This window comes from Molothrus aeneus, chromosome 5, assembly GCF_037042795.1.
Source record: "Molothrus aeneus isolate 106 chromosome 5, BPBGC_Maene_1.0, whole genome shotgun sequence".
Lineage (NCBI taxonomy): Eukaryota > Metazoa > Chordata > Aves > Passeriformes > Icteridae > Molothrus > Molothrus aeneus.
Window position 1 is genome coordinate 48,598,824 of NC_089650.1, and position 24,492 is coordinate 48,623,315.

At 36.9% G+C, this 24,492-nt stretch overlaps 1 protein-coding gene across 4 annotated transcripts; it reads right to left on the bottom strand.

Moving 5' to 3' along the window:
- Positions 1-1,468: 1,468 nt before the first annotated feature.
- On the bottom strand, positions 1,469-21,931 carry IQUB (IQ motif and ubiquitin domain containing). Of its 4 annotated transcripts, none has more exons than XM_066550645.1 (12): positions 21,631-21,931; positions 20,313-20,575; positions 19,344-19,475; positions 19,061-19,236; positions 18,661-18,816; positions 16,097-16,307; positions 12,330-12,505; positions 7,840-8,010; positions 6,279-6,455; positions 4,665-4,913; positions 4,058-4,243; positions 1,469-1,811 (listed from the first exon to the last, which is right to left on the bottom strand). In XM_066550645.1, the coding sequence occupies exons 2-12, from the start codon at positions 20,539-20,541 to the stop codon at positions 1,650-1,652; spliced, it is 2,025 nt and encodes a 674-aa protein (XP_066406742.1). In that variant the 5' UTR covers positions 20,542-20,575; positions 21,631-21,931; the 3' UTR covers positions 1,469-1,649. The 4 variants fall into 4 exon arrangements, with proteins under 4 accessions (XP_066406742.1, XP_066406744.1, XP_066406743.1 ...); XM_066550647.1 differs by lacking the exon at positions 21,631-21,931 and adding an exon at positions 21,116-21,197; XM_066550646.1 differs by lacking the exon at positions 21,631-21,931 and adding an exon at positions 20,849-20,994.
- Between the last annotated feature and the right edge of the window lie 2,561 nt (positions 21,932-24,492).

The window sequence follows — 24,492 nt, forward strand, 5'->3', positions numbered from 1 at the left end:
GAAGGGCAATGAAGCTAGTGAAGAGTTGAGAGAGACAAGAGAAGATGGCCTCAATTTGCACCAGAAGAGATTCATGTTGGATAATAGGAAAAAATTCTTCACAGAAAGGGTAGTCAAGCTTTGGAAGAAGCTGCCCCCAGGGGAGTGGTGGAGTCACCACACACGTGGAGGTATTTAAAAGCCACGTAGATGTAGAACTGAGACACAGTTTAATGGTGGAGTTGGCAGAGTCAAGTTAATGGTTGGACTCGATCTTAAAGGTCCTCACAACCTAAATGATTCTGGGATTCCAGAAGCCTCCAACACCACATTGGATTGAAATCAATGGACTACTGAGTTCACATTTGTTTGAACTATTTCCTTACTTTTTTTTAAAGCATCCTTCTGGAGTTGTTAATTACCTTTTTAAAAATATGCTTAAGAAGGAAGGAAAAAATTTATAAAGAGGCAGATTCCTATCTATGTGACTCATTGCCATTCAACCCATAATTTACTTCAAAACTCCTTTTATCACTCTGGGGGAAATTCAGACTTAGCAGCCATCCTTATCTTAAGGCTCAGATGTCAGAAAGCACATAAGCCAGCTGGAATGCTCATGTGCTGCAATTCTACAATTAGTTCAGTACTGAACTACAATCCAGAACTTAAACAAACTAAAATTCTGAATTTAATGGTAAAATCAGTGGAAAGCTTCCAATGATGTTAAAATGCACTTGTCAGCCAGATACGGGTTCTACAGTTCATGTTCTGTTGAGGGAGTCAATTCAGTTTTCAGCTGTTTGCTGGCAAATATGTGCTTATTTCTCCTTGTAAATGCTACTGCTTTTTCCTAAGTAGTTTCATCTGTTAGAACAAAAGTCTGGGTCAATCCACATCTTATAATAGAGGTTTCAAGAAGAACCTTGCAACTTTCTGTTGGATTTTTGGATTTACACCATATGTTTTTCTCTGTAACTATGATCAAACATAAATTTTTTTAATTATGGGGAGAATTCCCTTCTTCAAAAAATACAAACTCCTCAAAACGAAACATATTTCAAACAGTCTGAAATGTGTATTTCAAATTATGGTATTTAAATTATAATAGTCAAATTATAATAATTACAATCATTTCAACATCTTGGATACAATTACATGCTGGCAGTTCTTCTATGACCATCTATATGAGCTATGAGCAACAAAATGTAAAGTTGTTCTTTTGCACAAATGTTTGCAGGGCAAGGTGGCTATATCTGGAAAGCTACATATATTCCATTGTTCTGTAAGAATCCAGGGCTTGAGGGGGTTTCTGCCTTATGTGCTTAAGAGAAGAAAAATAAATTTAATACAGTGCTATAGTATTAATTTTCTAATTAAAGGGTGACAAAAAATTAACAGAATTTGCCCAACGGGAATATTACGCTACAGACAGAATGTTCCAAGCAATTCAGGAATACACAGAAAAATAATCATTGCTCTAAAAACTGAGAATTTACAAAGCCCTTTAACAACATTTTATTTTTTTTTTAATGAAGTTACAAAACTTGAAACACAGTTAAATTAACAGATTGGGATCAAATTATTTTATCCTAAGAAGTTTATTTTGATCTGTTTAATACAATTAGGGTATTGATGAAAAAGTATATTTCTTTAAAATCTAGGAATTTAGTTCACTTCTTTAACTTCGAGGAACTATTTTTTTGGTAGGAATTTGCATTAGACTGCTTGTTACTTCTATGCAAAAATGATGCCATCGCAGGAATTCGAGCAAAGTAGTTTTTTGCCCGGATATGCTTTTGTTCTATTTTGTAAATAAATGGAGCTTCGTAAGTCTGAAAAAAAAAAAAATTCAAATACCATAAATACAATTAAGATATCTAAAAATATATGTGTTGCTTCATATTTTAGATATTATAAACATTTCAACATATTTTAGAAATTATAAATAGTGATCTTTTAATAAACTAAGGCAGATCATTTATTTGTATGTATACATAATGAAATATTTTGTAGTTCTATAGTACTATCTTATGGACCAGTAGTGAAAATTTCTCCTTGTGAAATATTAGTCGTGTTTTATAACCAGAGTAACTTTTTTTTATCCATTCAGGATTAAACTTACTTATTTACTTATTTATTTATTTCTGGTGGGAACATTTGCACTTACATTTGAAAATTAAAGGCAACACTTAGATAGCAACATTTGCAAGGAGAAGATGTAGGGGCATTCTTTGATAAGAATCAGAGTAGTTATTTTCAACTAATCATGGCAGCAAGTATTTTGCAGCATTTCAGTCAGCACTTGCATGCAGTGGTGACATTTTCCCAAATTCCTAGTTATTATTAGTAGTTTGGATGATGGAATAAATAACCAGAATATTTAATTGAAAAAACCTTTTGCGATTGCTGTAGTCATCACTTTGAATAATTGCTTTAAAGTAAAATCCCTATGAATAATTGCTATTGAACAAAAGGCTTAAGAGGCCTTTTTTGTTTCGGTGAATGAAAACAATGATTCAACTTACAACATTCTATCTTCGCCTCATTTCCCTTATTTCACACTCTTCATTTTATTCTTTTGAAGAAGAAAGTTGAGTCCTCACTACAACTGATTCACATCCAGATTTGTTGCAAGAGCTAATGAAAATACCTCATGGTTTTTATGTAGGCTTGTGTAGCTTACCTGTCCTGACCTAACTCCCCCCCCCCCCATCCACTGAAGCCCTGGACCTGATCAAATTCATGGCATTTCTTTGACTATGACATCCAGACTCATGGCATCAAACCAGAGAAGTGCTCCATCAGGATCTTTGCCTGCCATAGTGCTGGTAACAAATTTATGGGTGCTGATGAGCATCACTGGATTCAGATTGTCTGAATAGCCTTCTTGACTCACAGTGAGTGAGAGGAGCTAAGAAAGAGATTCTCAGCTTGAAACTGATTCTACCTTCTAAAGCTAAAGCTCACATAAACGTGTCTGCTTGAAGACACGCACTGGGCACTCACACACAAAATATAATGGATTGCAGAATTCCTTTTGCCTTTAGAATCCCCTGATACATTTCATCCATAAAGCAACACTTTAAAGAGAGCAATTAATTTGCTCTGTTTAGTCTGCTCTTAGGACTTCCAGAAAGAAGAGCAATACATAACAGCTGAAGCTTCATTTGTGATGCACATATATTGTGTTAAAAATTGAATCAAGAACACCCAAAACAAAAGAACACTAGGCAACAATGAGTGCAGATCACGACTTATTTAAATCAATAACCTGGAACTGAAAGGCTTAATAAGCCATTATTAAGTGCAGGACAAATACAACTCACAGGATTCTCCTGTGCCTTACAAAACTAAATACTCTTAATATATTATGTTCAGTGGAGAGGTATTTCAAAGACTACCATGTTTAGATATGGAATTTGGGAGGATTTGTGTAAAAATCCAGTTTTGATTATGAGTTTAATGCAGTCCTAAGTGGTTTTAATTCAGAAGAGAAATTATGCCTCTATTGCTTAAATGCAAACTATAAGGTTACATTGTAAGGGATACTTAGCTGATATTTATGTAAGAAAGTAGTGACAAATTTTATGATGACAAATGGACAAGTTATAGACAAGGAACCATTCTTCTTTTTGATGAGAAATTTAGAAGACCAGAAACTAATGAGGCCAGAGCACGTCCAAGAGCACAGGCACACAATGGACACAGTATTTATGGTTAGTCTTTAGAATGCTTTTCATCCAGCCTGGCTCTTGTCTGATCTGATCTGAAGGAAGAGAGCATGCATGGCACTGTTATCAGCAGGCAGCATGCGTGAGGCCACTCAGCTTCTTGCTTTTCAGGAGGGAGAACTGGGGCAAGACAGAGTTCAGGTACATGGAATGCGATGGACATGCCAGATGCCTTCTGGACTACTGTCCATTCTGTTTAATAGTACTGCAATCATTTAAATAGTCACAATGAGCCAATTCAAACACAGACAAGTGTAATGACTAAATTTGGCCCAACATAATTAGTCACAGGATTCTACTAAAACATAACATAAATATGGTAAAAAATAAAGCCCATTGAAATTTACCTTCTGAAGGTTATGCAGCTTAAGATGTGCATCTGCCTCTTCTTTAGTGAGGAGAATAGTATTCCATGGAGACCACTCATGTTGCTTATCCCACCTGATCATAACCAACTCATACAGGTCACTGCAGGCACTTAGAGCTGACTGGCAGTTCCATATGTTCTCAATCAGGTACTGCATATCTGGAAGCTGAAATAGAAAACAGGGTTAAAAAGGAAATAAGCATGTTTCATCCTACAATTCTTGAACCCATGTAAAAATACAAATAAACCTTTGGGTTAAAAAAAAATTCTATGCACATGTCATATGATCACTTGATTAAAGAGCATCTTGATATACATATATACTTTTTGCATAATTGTTGAATATCTGATTCTTTGACCTGTCAGCTAGACTTCATTTAGTGTACAGCTTGCAAATCCCCCTTTAAAGCACCCCTATGCTTCAAGAGCTTAAGGGCTGCTTCTTTATGGTGTGGAACATCACATATCACAGGAAGAAGCTGTAGCTTTTAGCCCGTTTCTCAATCTGTCCACAACAAACACAAAATAGAGGACATATAGTCAAAGCCACTGCTTACTATGAGTTGCAGTGCTCTTTCCAACAGTACCTGAACTAAGAAAACAATTTTACTATCATCCTGATAATCAATTTCAGACTTCCTGAGATTTTCCAGTATAAGTCTGTACTTGAAATATGCTTCTCGTTTCCGAGCCTCATTATCAAGCTGGTAACAGGAGCGACATCTGCCAATGGTGTGGGAACTTGCAGGAATGGGAAACTCAGAAGGTGGTAAGTACTTTTCACAGCTATGACAGAAGTAAACGTTTTTATAAAGTGTTAAGGGATCTTGTGGAACCTAAAATTAAAAAAAAAAAGTTAATTTACCACAGGGTATCTTTGTATTACTTGTATGTTACTCAAACACTGCCAGGATAAGTCTTCCATATCTTCATGCAAGTATTTTCATATGTAAAAGCTAAAGTATTTATTTAAAAATACCCAATAAAGTGCTGTGATTTTTCTTGGATAGGATACCAAGAGAAACTGTACTTTCTTACTGCATTTGCTAAAATCAGTTATATAAATCAGTCAATTCATTTTTAAGCTATATGAAGATCCTAAAATTTATGTTCCAGTGCTCTTCCTGGTGCTTTTAAGTATGCAGATTGTCAATTATTCTGGAAAGATGACAACACAGAGAAAACAGAAACTAAATTCTCCACATTTTATTTTTCATGTAGAATCTGCCCTTTATGGCAAAGATAAAACCCTGAGATTATGGGCATATTAATATTTTGGCATAAGAATACGAAATCATCAGTCCCACATGTCCAGAAACAACACATGGGAAGAAAATAGACTAAACTTGATAGTGACCTCCTCATCCCCACATTCCTTCATGGGTTCTGAAAAGAATGTAATGTGGTCTGTGCAGATGGATTGAATCTGTAACTGGACAGTTTGAGTAGTCTGATAATCTTCAGTCTCTGCTAATAAACCTAGTGTAACATTAACTGTTAGTTGGTTCTAAATCTAACATCTACATCTGACAGATTCTCTGCTCCTGAGATAACATTGACCACTGTATGAGGAATGCTCTTCTGATAGATGCAAAATGGACATTGCTACTTAGAGCAGCAACATACGACAGTGATTCATATTTTTATTTGTAATATGTAGTCAGAAAAGAAAAACACTCACACAAAACTAACCACATCTTCTTCACACACAGTAGTAAATGATTCTGCAACAGAAGCCTGGAACAGTTTTTGCTTAGGTGCAAACTCACTAGACATTGACATGGGCTATGCTCTTCCTTTCTGGATGCACGGCATGCGGCCTCTTGACCAGTAGAAAAAACACAACTTCATCTCTCAGTATACTGATACTGCTTTGCTATTACATTTTGCTGATACCATTCCATGAGATCTACCATTTATAGCTTTCAGATTTTTTATTTCAGACACAAGAGTTCCTGGGCTCTCTCAGTGCTGCCAGCCACTTGTCAGGTACTTATGACCATGTCTATGCCCCATGCTTCCTAATAGGACAATATAAATTTATTTGTGTGAAACCTATGTACTTGCTACATTTTACTTCCTGAGGAACTCCTCCACGAATTCTACAGCAAAATGCAAAATAAAAAACCTTTCAATATTTTCCATCCCCCTTCTCTTTAGTTCAATGGCCACTATGTCAGGCTGCAAAATAAGAATAATACCTTAATTAACCCAGCAACTTGAGGGTTAAACTCTGGAGTTTTGATATACTGGAGAAATAATGTACAAATTCTTTTCCTCAGTCCTTCCAAGTTGCATTCTTTCAACTCTCTTGACATAAGATCAATTTCCCTGTCAATTAATGCCACTATTTCCTGGGTTAATTTACATTCATGTTCCTGGAAAAAAAAAAAAAAAGAGAGAAAAAGGAAAATAAAGTGCACAACCATAAAGAAGCAAACAAACAAAATCATTCAACAAGACATGAAAGAAACCTATGGAATCTATGGACATTACCATTCATACCTCTGTATGTTCATATAAGAACATGTTCACAGAAGAACTCGTTAGTCTCTCAGGGAAAAAATCTCCAGGGAAACAACTGTAGAACTACAAAAGTGAGAATGCTTACAGATTCTGTTTTAAAGAGCCTGTATATGTATACCAAAGCTGTGAGGAACTGTAAGCCTGGAAGAACTAAAAGATATTTAGCAGAGGTACTCAACAAGTGCAAAATTTTAAGTCCTCAAAAGTCCAAAGAAATATTTCCCTAAGAAGCTTCCTTTGGCTATGAGATTGGAGGTGTAATATGGATGGGTTTAAAAAAAATGCCACAAGAAAACCCAAAAAATCCACCACACAAGAGGCATGGGGGACTTTGCCTGGAAATTAGTCACTTGAATATTTCTAATGCTTGGCAGGAGATTCTCCAGAGAGAGAGATATTAGAGGTGAATGAGTTCAGTGATTTCTCAAAAGAGAGTGCTAATTTACAGAAATTCACTTGTTCACTACAGCAATATTGACTTGTGTTAAGATGGGCAAGAGTTCATAAACCAGAAGTGTTCTCAATGCCATAGTGACTTTAAATCAAATACTGCCACTACTAAAACAAACAGCAAGATGCTTGTTGTTTTAATAAGACCAGGAAGCAGCATTCTATTCTAGGCTGATGTCAACAGTATCATCCTGAAAGGACCTTGAGACTCATTCTTTTTGTACATGAGTAAATAAATAAAACCTATATGAAAGACTAAAAAAAAATGCAACCAGCTTCAAATTCATTGGGAACACTAGCAGCAACAGCGGCAGCAGGCAAAGAGAAGCAGAAAAAAATCAGTATTTGCTACCCATAAAATTGGCAATCCAAACCAACAGATAGATAAGGTTCTAAACAGATATTTCAAAGAACTGAGAAAAAATTAATGGTAGTTGCCACATATATCCCTGCCATGGTACTCATAAGGTTGATATTAAGTAGGAAACAAAACTTTGTACTAAAATTGTATTATGTATTAATATACAAAGAAGTCTAAAACCACGGGGTTAAAATTCGAACACAACCTGAAGACAAATATGCACATGATAAAGTGAAAGATGAATTTAGAGTGTATCTGGAATTTAAATTACACTCACACACCACATAGTGCATGAGGGTCTCTAGCTCACCATCATGGCACTTGTCTGCCAGCAGCAGCACTGCAAATGAGTCAACATAATTAAGTGACAGCACCTTTGGAAAGTACAGCTTCAAGCTAAACATAAATAGAAAACTAAACCTTACCTTCACTGTCCATTTGAGTGTTAACAGCACAGATATCCTCTCATCTTTTGGGATGTCCTTTAGGTTAATGCTGCGGTAGATTTCAAGTAGTTCTTTGCCACGGAGTGAGTTCTCTGTATCCATTTCAGTGATTTTTCCATCAAATGCTTTCCACCTCCTAGGTTGTGCACACTTCAGAAACAATTTGTAGAACTCTGAGCTATTAAAATCTGACCACCAGCTGAACAATTGCATTATGTTACATCAAGTTTTATCAGAGCAAAGAAGGACTCAACATTAATGCTTGACTAATGCAAAAGGCTAATTCTATTGCTGATATTGATACAGCACCTCTTCCACCAAAGCAAGCATTCAATTGCATACTTTATTTAAAGCAGCAGGTCATGACAATTTTGACTTACAGGATATTAAAAGCAAATAATATTCTCCTACAGGGATATGCTCTACTTCTTTAAAGTGTATTTACTGACAGTAGTGTTAGAATACATTTGTTTTGTATTTCACTTTGCAGTCATAAATCCCATCAAACTATCAGTAAAAATCAATGGGTCTGTTGACTGTGCAAAGATTGAAAATTTAAGACCTTAAAGTCTACTGCTGTAAAAAGTATCTGCAGGGAACTGTTCTATTTATACTAGTTGCAGAGAAGGATAGAAGGAATACAGTTTGTTAGAGCTAGGGCAAGCTATGTGTTCACAGTTTACCAGGCACTTCACCTAGCTTCTTGTTTGCTAACTCCACCACATGCCATATGCCTTGTGCTTCAATTATCTCTTTGCACACCTTTAACTTTTATAGACAGTAAGAAGTTCCATGATGTCACCTGCCCCACAAGATCTAAGAAGTACAACCATTTTCTTCATTTTCTTCTTTCCAGAAGATGGGTTTTGGTTAGAAATAACTGTTACATAAAGAGACAGGTGTCCAATTCCAATAGAAAAAGTTTTCAAAAGTCTCTCCCAACATTACTTAACTCTATTTCCTTCTCTTAATGGGGAGAGGTACTTGAAACCTCTTTCTATGTTTCAATTATTCGCTTTCATTATATTTGGAACTTAAGTACTCACTAACACTAACGAAGTTCACCTTGCAATCTCAGTGTGACCTAACAACAGGAACACTTTATGCAGTATACACATGCCTAGTAGTTTTCTGGACATGATCCCAGCATTGACACAATCATTATTTTGATGAAATAGACTTGATATGGTGATAAGTAATAAAAATATCAAGAATATTTAGATAGCTGGAAGATACATGATTAGTTATCACTACAATCAAAACTTTTCCTCACTTTTAAATAAATAGTTAGGTAAGGAAAAGAAAGAAAAAATAATTTTAGAAAGGACTTAACATCAAATTAATGACACTAAATTACACTATCAGTGGGGGTAGAAATCTAATTAAAGTAGATATTCTTAACAGCCAAAACTAAGAAATGCAATAGCAAAACCAGACATTTGCTAAAATTTGCTAAAAAGACCCCAAAACAACCAACCAACCAACTCTTAATTACTTGGTGAAATCTTTGAATTTCTGCAAAACTTGAGCAAGCCAGTTTTTTCTCTGTCATATATAGGGAGCATTCTATTGTAGGTTCATTTTGTTTCACTATCTTTGCACAATACTAGAAATTCTTAAAAAAACCCTAAAATAAAACCAAAACTCCACACTTTGCAAACAATGAAATTCAGACCAACTTAGAAGGTCTATCATACTGACAATCCTTTGTATGTTAGACTGGGACAAATCACTCTTTTCCATATAGTAGTTAATTCAGTACTGACATTTGATCCTTGTCAAGGAAATCACTTACAATAACAGAGAAAGGTCATTTGCTAATGCTAGGAAAAAATCAATGGCCAAGGTAGACCCTAAGAAATAGTCAGTAAAATTAGATCTTTCTGATAATTTGCAGACCAAATAGGTGCAAGTAGACTTGGTAACCCATTCTTCAAATGACCCTTAAATACAGACCAATTCTGTTATTATAATTATTTCTTCAAAAATAAATATGTAACTTCTGTATTTTTTCTTACTACCTTATCATAGCTGGGTCTTACATTAAATTTTTTTTAAATGTAAAAAAAAAAATATGCAGCTTTCTGCTGAAAAAAAGAAAGAATCACAAGTTCTCTGGTTTCAGGACTATTTTTCTGTACTCCAGACTGACAGGAGAAAAACTAAAACTTTGAGATCTTCTGCCAGCTTTCTCTTGTCTTTCAGTCTGCTGGCAGTGCTGTGGAACTTACAATAATCCTGTTATCTGTATTACTACAACTACACTCTGCTGCTAATGCATGAAAGCAGAAAAAGGGCCTGAGGAGAGAAATACACCACCACAGAGAGAGAGAAAAAGGTAAGTATAATCAAAAAAAATCCATAGGATGTGTGCAGAAATAGTACAAGGCATGAAAGGTATGAACTGAATGACAGTTAATAGTGACACAAATTTCTTTAAATATGATTGCTGTACAAAAGCTTAATCAAATACTTCCTCTCCAAAGTAGAAATGCTGAAGAAGAACAAGTTCAGCATAAAGAACCCCCTAGAACATAGGGCACACACAACCAGTAGCAGCCTTCATAAGGGCACACATGCCTGTGGAGGTACATGCCTAAAGTAGCAAAGAAGGGAACAGAGGTTTCCATGGAGAAACAACTTTCATGCCACATTGGCTATTGCAGCTTGCAGTCTTCAGATGTGAAAGATATTATTGCAGCTTTAACTAGCAAGTGTCCAGATCGACATTGCCAGCTCAAAGTTCAAGAAAAAAACAATAATCTCTACTCAAGCACTCAAAAATAAATTTCATACTGTAATTTAAAGTGCTTAAGTTGCACTGTTACAGTCATATATTATATTTATCTTTTATAAAAATGCAAAAATTTTTACTTTTTCTCCGAGTTACAACTATCTCCATGTTAGAACAACACTCAAAATCCTACAGCTGACATGATAAAAAACATGAAACATTGCACAGAATGTGCAATAGTTCAGAAGCTCAATAAATTTCAAAACTAAGAAGATTACAGTCCCTTTCATGAAAAGCACAATTTATACATTTAAAGTAGGAATAAATAACTTATTAGTGACTGCTTCAGGAAAAACAGTCTTTCCACTTGTCTTTCCACTGTTTGGAAAGACAAAATATCAGTTGTCTCTGATGTGTCTCCTGATTCTCCAAATATAAACTGTCACTGAGAGTTCTTGTGCTGAAGAACATTTTGCTTCTGATTCTAGATGTAAGAAAACTGCACAGCTTGTCAGAATATGTGCTGGAAACAATCTGTACAGGTAGGACACGAGAAAACAGTCCTTATGGAAAAGTAACAAGAGTCAGTTAAAAGAGAAATATATTTGCTTTGACTGTTCCAGGCTTCTTTTTCTAAGAAGGTAACAGAACAGATTGTAAGTAGAAGAAGCAAACATTAAACATAGAAATGATTCAAGGCTCTGAAAATAATCCTAATTATTTGGTTTTCTGGTTTTTTTGGTTTTTTTTATTCTTGAAAGCAGTAAGACAGAAAACAGTCATACCACAGCAATAAATGCGGTAACAGTTCCACCAACATTTCAGATAAGCAACTTGTTCATAATGAGAAATTGAATACATTTTATCAAATCACATTTAGAGTACAGTTCCCCTGCATGAGTAATAAAAAGAACGGAAAAAAGTCTCTTTTGGACAAAACCACCATTTTTACTTTTAAGCACTCAATAGTCAAAATTTTAAAATAACAATAATAAAAAAAATTAGATAGCTAAAAACCATTTCTGTTGCAGTATTTCTTTTCATAATCATGTCATATATTTTGAAACTAAACTATTACTTTTTTCCAATGGCTGGACATCTACCTAAAAGGACAAGGGGTTTTTGTATTTTACATTAAGATACCACTGAATTTAATGCCAATTTAAATCATTTTTGTGAATTAAAGAATTCTCTTTTTTTTTATAAAGACTGAAGAACACTTCCTTTAATTATCATCCCCAAGATTATACAAGAATGAAATCTCAAGTTAAAGTTCTAATGGAACTAAAGTCAGTGATTTAATACCTGAATTCAACATCAGATTCAAACTCTTCTTTATACAGGGAAACAGAATAAATACTTTCTTTAAAGACAGACATATGATGACCAGAGGCCTATTATCATTTGGGAAAATAAGGAAAAATGTACTTCCTGAAGGATAACATATTTATGTTATTATAATTAATTATATGTATTGTTTATATTTTTTATAGTTAACATCATTAGTTATCCACTGTTCAGCCTTCAGTTGGTCTGGCAGCTACGAAATTCTCAGCTTGGAAAAAAGAAATTTACTGAATTGTATTGACATGAACAACCACATAATTTGGTTATTTATAACATTTGCATTCACATGATTAACTGTTAAAAACTACAAAAGATACTTTTTGTACCTTGCAGGTGTTTTTTCTGTTCCTGTACTTTGATGTTCTTTATGATCAGAGTAATTACTGACCTTACCCAGAAAGTGCAGTATTGCTTTTTTTTGATTCTCCAGATTGGCACTTAATTTGTGCATTCCAATGCAAGCAATGAGCTCTGTCTCTTCTTCCAGAAGTGCATAAAGTGCTGCCTTTCTTTTAGCTCCAGTAAGAGTTCTGTTAATTCGCTCAGTCTCCTCCTGCATCCATACTGCAGATACAAATATTTTCATGAGATGCTTTCCAGCAAAATTTCTGCTTTCATATTTAAGAAACAACATAATTGAATTTTCGTTCAATATTCACTAAAACTCAGTTTCCATTTTAGGGAATTGATGGTTATAGCTATTTTCAATACATGCAAGATGGCCTAGAAATGAATGTAAATTATACAGATGTTCTGTTAGAGTATGTGTGTGTACATCAACTCCAGACTGCCAATTTGTACTCCAAACTCAAGGATGAGTAGGAGAAAAAAAATCTGTATGTGAGAAAAAGGATTTAGCTCCTATGGAAATGTATGATGAAATGGCTGCATCTTACTGTGGTACCACTAGTACTCAGTGCTGAGAATATTACTGCTTCTCCCTGCATAAATGAGTAAAATCTAAAGAAGCTTGAAGTCCTCCAAAACTGAGATAAAACTTGACTGACAGTCACATTTAGCACTTCAGGTTTTACACTGGATATTGCAGTGGTATCATCTTTTGCCACCCAAGGCAGATGAGAACACATTAATAACTTGACAGTCATTGCTTTACTCTCCCTTTCCTTTTCTATAACATAACAATTCAAGTGGGTGAAAGTGGCCACAGAAGAAGCCACAGGATGGTGATGAGAGCAGCACATGGATCAGTACATGCTGCATAAGAATCTGACCCCCTGACACTTTTGCTGCCAATATAGACACTGCATGGCTTTAGAGAAATCTGCCTCTAAAATCAAACTGTGTTTACTGCCTTTGCATATCCCATAACAATTTCTGGCTTCTCTGAAAAGTCTGATCTAGTTCAAATACCTCTAGAGTTTTGTAGGGAATTTTATAAGATCCAAAACTTCAACATTCCTAAAGAATACCTCAAAGTGTTGTTATCATCCCAGAACAGTTACGCAAAAGCAAAACCCAGAGTAAAAAAAACCCATTCACTATGTGAGGCACTGAAAAAGCCTGTAACATCCTGGATCAGGTAAGATTAGAGGCAGGAGGAGGGAAAGGAGGAAGGCTTATTTTCTGCCTGTGGCTTCTTATCTACAACACCTTGTTTTCCATTTTTAAATATTTCAATTCATTTCCTTAAGGCTCTCCAAGCTGTAATATGACAGCTGTCTGCTAAGTTCTGAGAACCCAAAGATATATATTTTAAATACAGCCAATTCACCAAACAACAGCATGATACAGAATTATTTACATGAAGCTTTATTATGCCTGAAGGGGGCATAATAATGCCCCCCAGCAACTTCTAAGGTGGAGCAATAAATACAGTAAGCAATTTTATACATTCAGAAATGAAAAAGCTGCCACTCACCATTGATACTCACCTCTTGATTCCCCATTTACCTGCAACCAATCTAACCTCCACTTAGATTATCTGTTCTGCAGATTATCTGTCTGCAGAGATTTTACTCGTTACAATTTTTACTCCACTGTTTATAAAGTAAAATAGTTCATACTTTTCAAATAAACAATAAATGCCTATGCAGACATGCTGCATATATAGATAGACCTCATTTGCACTATATAGTCAACAGGCAAGTTCTTGTACCACCAGGAATTGCTTGTACTGGCTGACCCTGTAATAGTAACCCTGTTGTGATTACAGCAATAACCTTCACAGATCCCTGGAGGACAATCGTCTCATTCTATTACTGTCACAATGATTTAGCTTGTGTAAATTGTTGGCACTATAAGAATGCGAAATTGTTTCAGATGCAGGTAGGAAAAAACCCCAAGTTCCTAGAATCATTAAGCTCTATTAAAATGAAGAGCATGACTGCAAATCTCCATGAAGAGTAGCAACTACTCAACACCAGTTAACAAAAACTAAACTGTAAGATGGATACAGATCATTATATTTAACAAAATAGTAAAAAAAAAGCCACTTCAAATACTGGAATTTGTTCTGTTCTGAAGTGGCACATGTTTTTTTCAGGTTGACTAGATATGAAATTCCTGAACATGCTTGGCTGAAACTTTTATTTTTTGTGAATCCAAAGTCATTCAATTAAGCAAGAGACACTTGCATAACCACAAGTTTTAGATCTAAAAATATCATGAAGATCAGCACTCTTCCATAACTTCAACAGGACTTGGTTGCTTCTACTGCAAGTAAGACTTTTCACACTTAAAAAAAAAATCAGATGTGAAATAGTAAGACTTCTCATAAGTGGCAAGGAAAAAAGTACTATTTGAGTACCTCGGCTTTTGATTACTTAGCCAGGTACAACTTGAAAAGGGCTTGATTCTTGGGAAGTGAAAAGCAAACTATCTACAAAGAAAAAGAGGAGGGGATAGACAACCTCAAACAAGCCACAAATCTCATGAAGATACCATTCCAATAACTGCAAAGCTCAAGACAAGCAATAATTTTTACATTTGTCACGAACAGTGATATTTATAAATCAGTTATTAATTCAGACAAAGCCACACAAAGTATGACAGCACTAAAAGATTAGTGTGTAACTTGGGAATTTTTGAATCGTGATCCTAAGCTCTATGAATAACACATGCCATCAAATTTATGCTCAGTTTACCACTGAAGAAAGAGCTGAGATGGTTTAAGGCAGGGCAGGTGGCTTTGCAATGAAGCAGGTCATCTCTTAGGTCAGCTCTGCTACAGGGACAACAATATCCAAACTGGTAAAGAGCTAGACCATAAAGCACTGTAGCTGAGATAACATAAGAATTGTTACAAGTCACAGTACAAACCTCTGGCTTTAAAAGAGGCAAGGCATTGTAAAAAACCAAAATTTGTCTTGCAGTTTCATTATATGCTGCTACAAGTGCACAGCTTTTGACTGTTTTCGTTTTTCCAAAGGAAATACTCTGAGTTTTTTGTTCTATTTGCACCATTGCATTCTTGTAAGGTTTTGTGTCAATTATCTGCAGTATTCACATTACTTTTCTGAAAAAGTTTAGAGGTGCTTGCCTGTATTAAACATCATCTATTCCAAGAACAGGAAATGTAAGACTTTCAGAATATCCTGCAGAACTCCTAAGAGATTTTTAAAATGTTGACAACACAGTTTTATGAAACATGGAATGAACTAGGAAGGAGAAAAAGCATCAGTAGAGGACAACTAAGACAAAAGGAATAACTTCTGTCATATGTTGTAAAATTCTGTACAAAAATTCTTCAGCATCTTAAATGCAGAGTGAAAGATAAAAGTAACTCTGATCTAAAAAAACAGCCTTTTGTTCTTCTAGCTGACCTTAACTTTAGACATAAATAAAAAATGTTAATAAAACTGCCAAAGAGCACTATTCTATAAGCCAGTTGTTTCTAAAAAAAGGTGTACTGGTTTTGGCTGCAATAGAGTTAATTTTTAGTCACAGCAGCTTGTAAGGTGCTGGATGTTGATAACACAGGGATGTTTGGTTATTGCTGAGCAGTGCTTACAGAGCATCAAGGCCTTCTTCCTGTTTCTAGTAATACATGAAAGTAAAATAATAATTTTACAATGAAAAAGATTCCACTGTCAAGCAGAAAAAAAAAATCTATAAAAACATGTAAAAACCCTAAGTTTGTTTCAAACAAACTGTACTGTTTTGGTGCTTTAAGGATATCCCTTTAAGAAAACTTACATTGCAAGTCATGGTAGAGTAGCTCAAAGTCTTCTCTTGTTTTAGGGTTCAGTTTTTTCTCATACTCCCTCCTCAATTTTTCTTCTTTCTCCCATTTTTTCTGTAATTCTTCTTGTGCCTCCTGTGCCAGCCTTAACCTCCTTTGTTCCTTCAGATTTTGTACTAAATATGCAGCATGCCAACGACGGAAATACTTCTGTATTACTATTACCTATATGTGATACAATACCAAAGAATCGTGAATTTAAAATAAAACAACAGAGTATTTTGAAATGTATTATTATTTCTTAACTCTTCTTTTCTTCAGCTCCCTAACTACATTTTCTAAGATTTTTCTTGTACTGAAACTAATTTAAATGTTACAAAATCAAACATGTACTATTAGTTTAAGCACTAGTATGATTACTCAGTTAGGTAACTGCAGGAATTTACCCAGTGAGTACAGTGGATAAAATAGGTTCAAATAATCAAATCAAAATATAAACTACATTTAAATATCCATTTTTCTTTTTCAAATCTCCCCTTAAAAATGTATTTTGTCATGCACTGTTTTTATTCTTTGCCTTATCTTACTGCCAATTTACAGAGTGGAAATGTAGACACATTTGCAAAATTTCTTTTAAATTTCTAGTTACAAAAATCAACACATAGACACAATATCAACTGCATTTTATTTGTGAACAAATAATGAAAGTGAAATTTCTAATGCTGTTATGACAGAAATGAAAAAAGAAAATTAAATCATCGATCTTGCCAAGCTGTGGCTATTGAGGACTGGGGAAGTGTCTACAATATGTTAAGAGAGGATACTGCACAAGCCTCAGCTTCTGCTGGCTGAGTTAGTACTTGCACTACAAACAGTTCAGTCAGATCAATGCCTTGAGGTACCAAACATTGTTCAGCATCAAAAGCTATCAAGCACAAAATCATACTAATACAGTCCCACTGTCTCTGGTAATATCTTAATCTAAAACTTCTCTTGAATATGTCTTCAAACAGTATTTCAATATGGACCTCTACAGCACTGGGCAAATCCATCAATGTGAACCAACACCAAGCTGACATCTCTCTACTGTGCATTATCAATTACCTATAGACACATTACAGATTTCCATAAGGGTCACTAAAGACCACAGTAAAACATATTGGTAGTCCTGAGGAAATTACTCCCTACTTGGGTTCCATTTCTACAAGATGCACATTGCCATCAGCTAAAGCTGACCGATTTAAGAAGTTCTTACTCTCACAGACATATTCTATAAAAAATCCTTTCATTAGGATCTTTTCTCCTGAGAAGCTGAAAGGCCTCAGAATCAAAATGTAAACAATAATTATCTGCTGCTGTGGAATGCAACAGGTGCATCTTTGATCGGTCTCATGTGGTTGTTTTAAATTAACGGCTAATCACAGTCCAGCTGTCTCGAACTCTCTGGTCAGTCACAAGATTTTATTATCATTCCATTCCTTTGTATTCCTTTCAAGCCTTCTGATGAAATCCTTTCTTCTATTCTTTAGTGTAGTTTTAATATATCATTTTTTTTTAATATATATAGTAAAATAATAAATCAGCCTTCTGAAACATGGAGTCAAGATTCTCGTCTCTTCTCTCATCCTGGGACCCCTGCGAACACCACCACATTTACAAGAAAACTTCTGCCCAGAAAACTTCAAAGATCTTGCCAACCATGTCAATACAATTACCAATACAATCATTCTACTTAGACATTTGGGGAATCAACTGTTTCTCCATTCAGTTGGATTCAGACTGTCCATTTCCAGCAATCAAATTAATAACTAGAGCGTTTACAAAGCAGTGCCTCATCTAACACAATTTAGGGCAGACTTGAGTTAGATGTGCAGTCACAGAACACATGGTTTCCAAAAAGCAGAGTGGAAGCTTTAAATGGCATCCTCTGCACAATGAACATGCAGAATCTGTAATATGAATTGCCTTCATGAGGCAGCTCAGTGCACCAGAAAACCCCACAGACCCACTGCCTGTGTTTGAACAGCCCATTTCTACTTTAGTGTCAAAGCAGGGATCTTGAACAGAATCCAAAATGGATCAGCTTGCACAAGGTAACCTACTAAGTCTGATAAAAAAACCCCAACCAAACAGACAAGGAACAATAATAGATTGTTCTCAAAACTCAAAAGCTTGAATGCAGATCTCCTAAATCCTAACCCAATACTGCACTTATTTGAGGCCATACATTAAGCATGTATCTTAGGTTATTCCAAAGAGATCATGAGAATGTTGTAAGAACAAGCCTGTTTTAATCCTTAATGCTCTACATGGGAACTTAACTGTCACTGTGAGACAGAAAACAATAATTTCAGAATTCTTAATATTTAAGAGATTGCAAGGTATCAAATGTCACTAAAACCCCAGAGCAAACACGCACTTCCCCTGTATCTGAAAGATTACAAAAGATGAGCATAAGAAGACATTTTACAGTTCACTTTGAAATTCCATCTTTGAACGCTCTGAACACTCATTAAATATTCAGATAACCTTCACAATTCATTATTTTACTGATAGTTTCAAACAGATAAGGACTTACTGCTTCAACTCTACGTTTATGGTATTCCTCTGCTGTAAAATACTTTCCAGGAGTTATTAGTTTGTCAGTCATGTTTGATACATAAAGGCCAGTTTTAGTCATCTGTGTCGATGTTGTATTTCTTGTTTGCTGTCGCGTATTTTTTTCCACGGCCGTCTGGGGAAAAAATGCATGTCAGATTAGAAGCAAATACACAGAGATTTTTTTTTTCCTCATTACAGTAAGTAGCAAAATTAGCTATTTGCAATAAAAATCACAAGAATAATGATATTTATCTATTAAATACTTTCATTTGCACATTTATCTCAGATTTACTTCCTCTTTCCTATCAGAAATAGTGCCAGCATTTTATTCCATTTGGCAAAAACAACATTCTTAAAGGACATTACAAAGCCTTTACCTGTGTTCCCCTACAAAATAACTGAATTCCTTTGTCAGGTCGTTTTTTGGGTTTTGTTTGTGATCCCGCATTATGAAATTCCACTCCTGTTGACACATTCCTAAATCCACCCAGAAAAGGTTTATTATAGGTAGGTCTTTCAACTTTTACAACTACTTCTTGAAATGAATTTGAACCTGTTAAAATGGAAGTTCCAAAATAAAAATATTGCTTATTTCAGTAACACATCTAGGTTAGACCATATTTACATATGTATTGAAAAATGTGCAAAAGCAGCATTTACCTGTTTCTACTCTGACAGTTATGACATCAGGCATGTGGTAATCCTGTTGAATGACTTCTCCAGGGAAACATTCCTGATTCTCAAAGTTAGGCCAAGTCTTCCTAGGTGTTACATTATCCTTAATCATGCTTACTAAAAATAAAACCAAAATTCATTCCTGAGAAGCTTCTCAAAACAAAGAACTCTTTCAACTTTACCCGAGGATGATTTTATTGTAACACTGCAACACAGCATAACCATCATTTTTTCAGCTAAAAGACAGTCTATTTGAAAGCTGAAATAGTATTATCATAAATTTTAAAGGTGGTATCTAATGTAATACTGCCATCACATAAACATATTCCTAGCCAGCTCCTCAAAATGAGAGCAGATAAATGCAACCTAGCCAAGAGGAAAGTAGTCAGGAGGTCCATACGAGGAATTGTTATTCACTGTGCTCAGGTGCTGAACAGGATATGCTGTGTTTGCTCTGAAGAACCAAAAAAATGGGGTCCTGTATTAGGAAGAGGAAGTGACTGAAGACATCCAGAACACTGAAGAACAGGTGTAGGAAATGATGGAGTATTTGGGAGACTGCAGGAGAAAGACAAGGAGAAAGACAAGGAGAAAGAAGGGTGGCAGGTAAGTTACAGGGGAATCTAAGAAAGGTAAAATAGTAAGGTGATTTCTAGAATGTTGGCTAAACTGTTAATTTAAATGCACATACAAAATATGTATACCTACTCATACACATTTCTGGAAACAAGGATCATTCTATAAAATGCCATCTAGAAATGACTAGTACAGTTTGAGATAAAGAATACATTCCTTACCTTTGGAGTATGTTTCAAATGAGAATTTAAAAGGTACTGCAGGACCAAATCTCAGCAAGCATAAACAGAATGAGGGTGTGTGGGAGTGAAAGAACCAAGTTGAATAAAAAATATTTCTTTAAACCATTAATACCCAACATTTTAACAACTTCTTTACCTGTCATTGTCCCCTTTTCTGTGCTCTCTGGTAGTACTGAATTTTGAGAAGGAGACTGCTGGTTCCAGCCCTTCTCTGATTGTGCAGTGCCTGCAGGTTCTGGAAGCAGAGGCTTTTCTGCTGGGTCCCCAGCCTCTCCAACTGCTTTTCCTTGTGAGGATGCAGGTGATTGCTCGGCACCTGATCCTTCTGATGTAACAACTTCAAAGCCATCTGATGCATCTTCCATTTTCTAAAGCATTAGTTGCATGATTTTAACCTTCCTGCAACAATAATCACAGGATCTATTATAAATTGCATACTGGCACATTTCTACTACCAGAATTATGTCCTGAAAAGCTTTTCGTGTATCGAATTCCAAAAGGCCTATTGAGAACAGCATGAGATGTTTGCTTCCACCAAACAGAAAGCACTTTTGGCTGGTGTTTACCAAAGGTAACACTCCAAGGCAGGTAGCCGGCACAGTTCTTTTTATCTCTCGTTCTCTGCCTACAGAACAAGATGGTCCAAGGGGTCATTACCCAGAGACAGCACACCTTTACGGTTTTCCAAGTTGCCACCGAAATTATACGGGCTGGAAGAGTCCTAAGTCCATATTCCTGAGCATAGAACCACAACTAAACCCGCAGGATCCGGGACGCAGCAGCTCGCGGCGGGAGCCCGGGGATGCCAAACGGCTCAGGCGGGCGGGCCCCCGGCACAGTGCGCACCGGAGCCGGGGGTGCGGCCGCTGCTCAGGACACGGCTGGGACCCCCACACCCACCCTCCCGCCCTGTCCCTGTCCCTGTCCCGGTCCCGGCACCTCCCGGCCCGGCGCTCCGGGCAGGCGCTGCTCGGCCCGGCGGCGGCGCGGTAGCCACGGCAACCGGGCCGGGCCTCGGCAGCAGGAGCGTGCGCACTGGGGAGCGGGGCCGGGCCGGGCCGGGCCGGGCCGGGCCGGGCGGACTGAAAACGTTCCGGGGACCAGAAGGGTCGGGAAGAGAGGAAAGGGAGGCGGTGCAGAAGGACGAGCAAGCGCCCTGCTTCCCTCCAGCCCACAGCAGCTGCACGAACCCGTGCTGGCCTGGAGCGGCCCCAGTGCCGGCACACCCGCAGGGGCCGTGCCCGCGCTGTGAGCCGGAGCAGGGCGATGAGAGCTCGTACCAGCCCATAGCGGCAGCGATGTATGAAAACACCGGTTTTCCGTATATCCTTCTGCTGCGGATAATAGCAGAAGTTGTACTAAAGCCCCAGAACTCTTGGATATCGAGAAAGGGTGTTGTGTGTGAGTGTTGGCAGCCTTCGTGCCACACACCGTCCCTTCCGAGCTGTGCCTACCTGCGACATGGCTTGTGCCTAATCGTGCTGCTCTCCTGGAGGGTCCGTGGCGTGAGGCCTGAGGCTGGTAACTGGAAATTAGAGACTTGCAAATCAGAATGAAAACCATACGAAAATGGATTTCCTGGTGTTTGAGGTGCCATTTCTGACACAACTCCTGCAAATGTTTTCAGCATGCTACAAGAAAACCGAATGGACGGTCACATCACAGAACTTTCAGATGTGAAATACACAGTTCTGTGTTGCAATTCCAAGAGAATCCGGAAAGAAAGCCTTTCAGCAGGCATTGAATTCAAATGGATACTCAATAATTGTATGCCAGGATCATTGTTACCTTGTTTCCCAGACATTGTTTGCACTTGAACGTGGCCTGCTCTGCATCTAAAGGACAGAAATTTCCCATTACTACTACTAATGCTGTTTTTTCTAAAACCTTGTTTGAACTCCCAGAATAGGATCACCATTAATCCTGTAAAAAGATACTGTCATTTGTGTCACTTTGTCACTTTTATATAGTTGATTAAACATTCAAGCTCATTTTCAAGTTGCAATGATTTTTCATTTTTTCCCTAATGAAATAGCATATAAGCTTTGAATATTAAAATAATAAAAAGCAGCCTTCACTCATCTCCTATTGGTTTTGGTTTCAGGTTCAGAACACAGCCACTCAGGATAAGTTAAGCAGCACAGATGGCAGGTTAGGAATTACAAAAACCTCAGTATTTGCTCTGCTCTCATGATGGGAAGGTTGTTTTTCTGGTGTAAAAGGCTCTGTCTCTGCTAGGGCCCATCCTTGCAGATAAACCACTTTTTTATTGACATGACTTCAATGTGATGATCTCAATGTTTTAAAGATCTAAACTTTGTTAACTCTACAGCTTGCAGCGATTTACCTTACTACAGATTATAAAATTAGATTACAACAGATTATAAAATTCTTTGCATCATCATGTATTTCCAACAATTAAAGGAGAAAAATCAAGCAGCATCATTAGTTAGCCTTCAAATTATACCTTGCTAGCATATTCCTCTCAGAATAAATTAGGACCCGTATGGAGGACACAGACGCACATATTTGTGAAAGGAAGATGAGAGTATGTTTTCATTTGTGAAACTCAGTTTTAAAAGGCCATATATCAAATTTCAGCAGCAGTGGGCCATGAAAAAAACTTCCTCTCCCCTGGAGGACAATTAATAAGCTTATAGGAGAGCTGTTTTAAATCACATGACAAATATATCTTTAGAACTAGAGAAAAGAACTGAACAAGTTCAGCAAATGTCTCAGTTATGGAAGAGTAGAAAGAATTCCAATTGTTGCTACCATATTCTGGAAACTCCTTTTCCCCCTACCTCCAGTATTTCATGTCTCTATCATTTATACTAGACTTTGTTGTGCTTTTGTTTTTTTAATTTATTTTGATTTCTCTCAGGTCAGCTCAATACATATTACCAAAATCCATTAATTTTCATTACTCATGTGACAGCATTGGACCTCATTCAAATCTGTAATCCCTTACTATTTCTCATGTGAAAGTTGTATTTGTTGACTTTAGCAAAGTCCTCTTCTGGAATGCCATCTAGTGGTTTTACTTAGGAAAAGACCAGCTTCTATCTTGGTCAAGACTGAAAAATCCTTTAAAACCAAACAATAAAACTAAGTATTTTTCAATTCTTAATTTTTCAAAATTGAAAATATTTATGTAATTATAGTAATGATAGTTGGGGGGGGGGAAACCCAATGCTAAAGAATGCAGTGAAAATAGTTTCTGGAGTGAATACCTTGGGAATACTGGTTTTCTCTTCTATTGACCTACCCCCAAATACCATTGCATAAAATATAAATTTGTAATTAATCCATTTATAATAATCATGTCACAAGTAAATTTATAAGCCTAAAATCTATGAAAAAACAGCTGTGACCAAGTATGTTGTGTAATGTTAGTAGTGCATATACAAATGCTTATTAAACTGCAGATTTTTGTGATATAGCTATATTCCTGTCTTTAAACTTGCAGGAATGTTGCTAATGGTCTTGAAAAAAACATCAGTAAAGGCAAAACTGCACAGTACCCTTAGATCTAGTTTGGACATTTTGTTCGGGATTTATAAGATTAAATCTCTAAACATAAGATTTCAAAAGAATCACAGAATATCCTGAATTCCCAGATCACAGAATATTCTGAGTTGGAAGGGACCTGCAAGGGACCATCAAGTCCAACTCTTAAATGAACAGCCCATCCAGAGACTGAACCCACACCCTGGTGTGATTAGCCCCACACACTTTAACAACTGAGCTAATCTCAGTGCTCAACCACCCTGTGGTTGAAAAACATTTCCTAACAGCAAACCTAGACCCCTTGTGATACAGCTTATGCTGCTCCCTTGGGTCCTGTCACTGGTCACCAGAGATGAGTCCCTGCTTTTCCACTTCCCCTTGTGAGAATGTTGAAGACCACAATGAGGTCTCCCCTCAGTCTCCTCTGCTCCACTGACCTCAGCCACTCCTCATATGGCTGCCCCTCAGGGCCCTTCACCAGCTTACTTGCCCTCCTTTGGACACTCTCCAAAATCTCTTTATCTTTCTTGTGGTGCCCAAAACTGCCCCAGCACTCAAGGTGAAGCTGCCCCAGCTCAGAGCAGAGCAGGACAATCCCCTCCCTTGCCTGGCTGGTGATGCCCCCCAGGACAGGATTGGCCCTCCTGGCTGCCAGGGCACTGCTGGCTCACATTCAACTGGCCATTGACCAGGACCCCCAGGTCTCTTTCTGCAGCACAGCTTTCCAGTGTCTTATTCCTCAGTGTTGCTACCAGGGTTGCCCCATCCCAGGTGCAGAATCCAGCACTTGTCTCTTTAACTTCCTA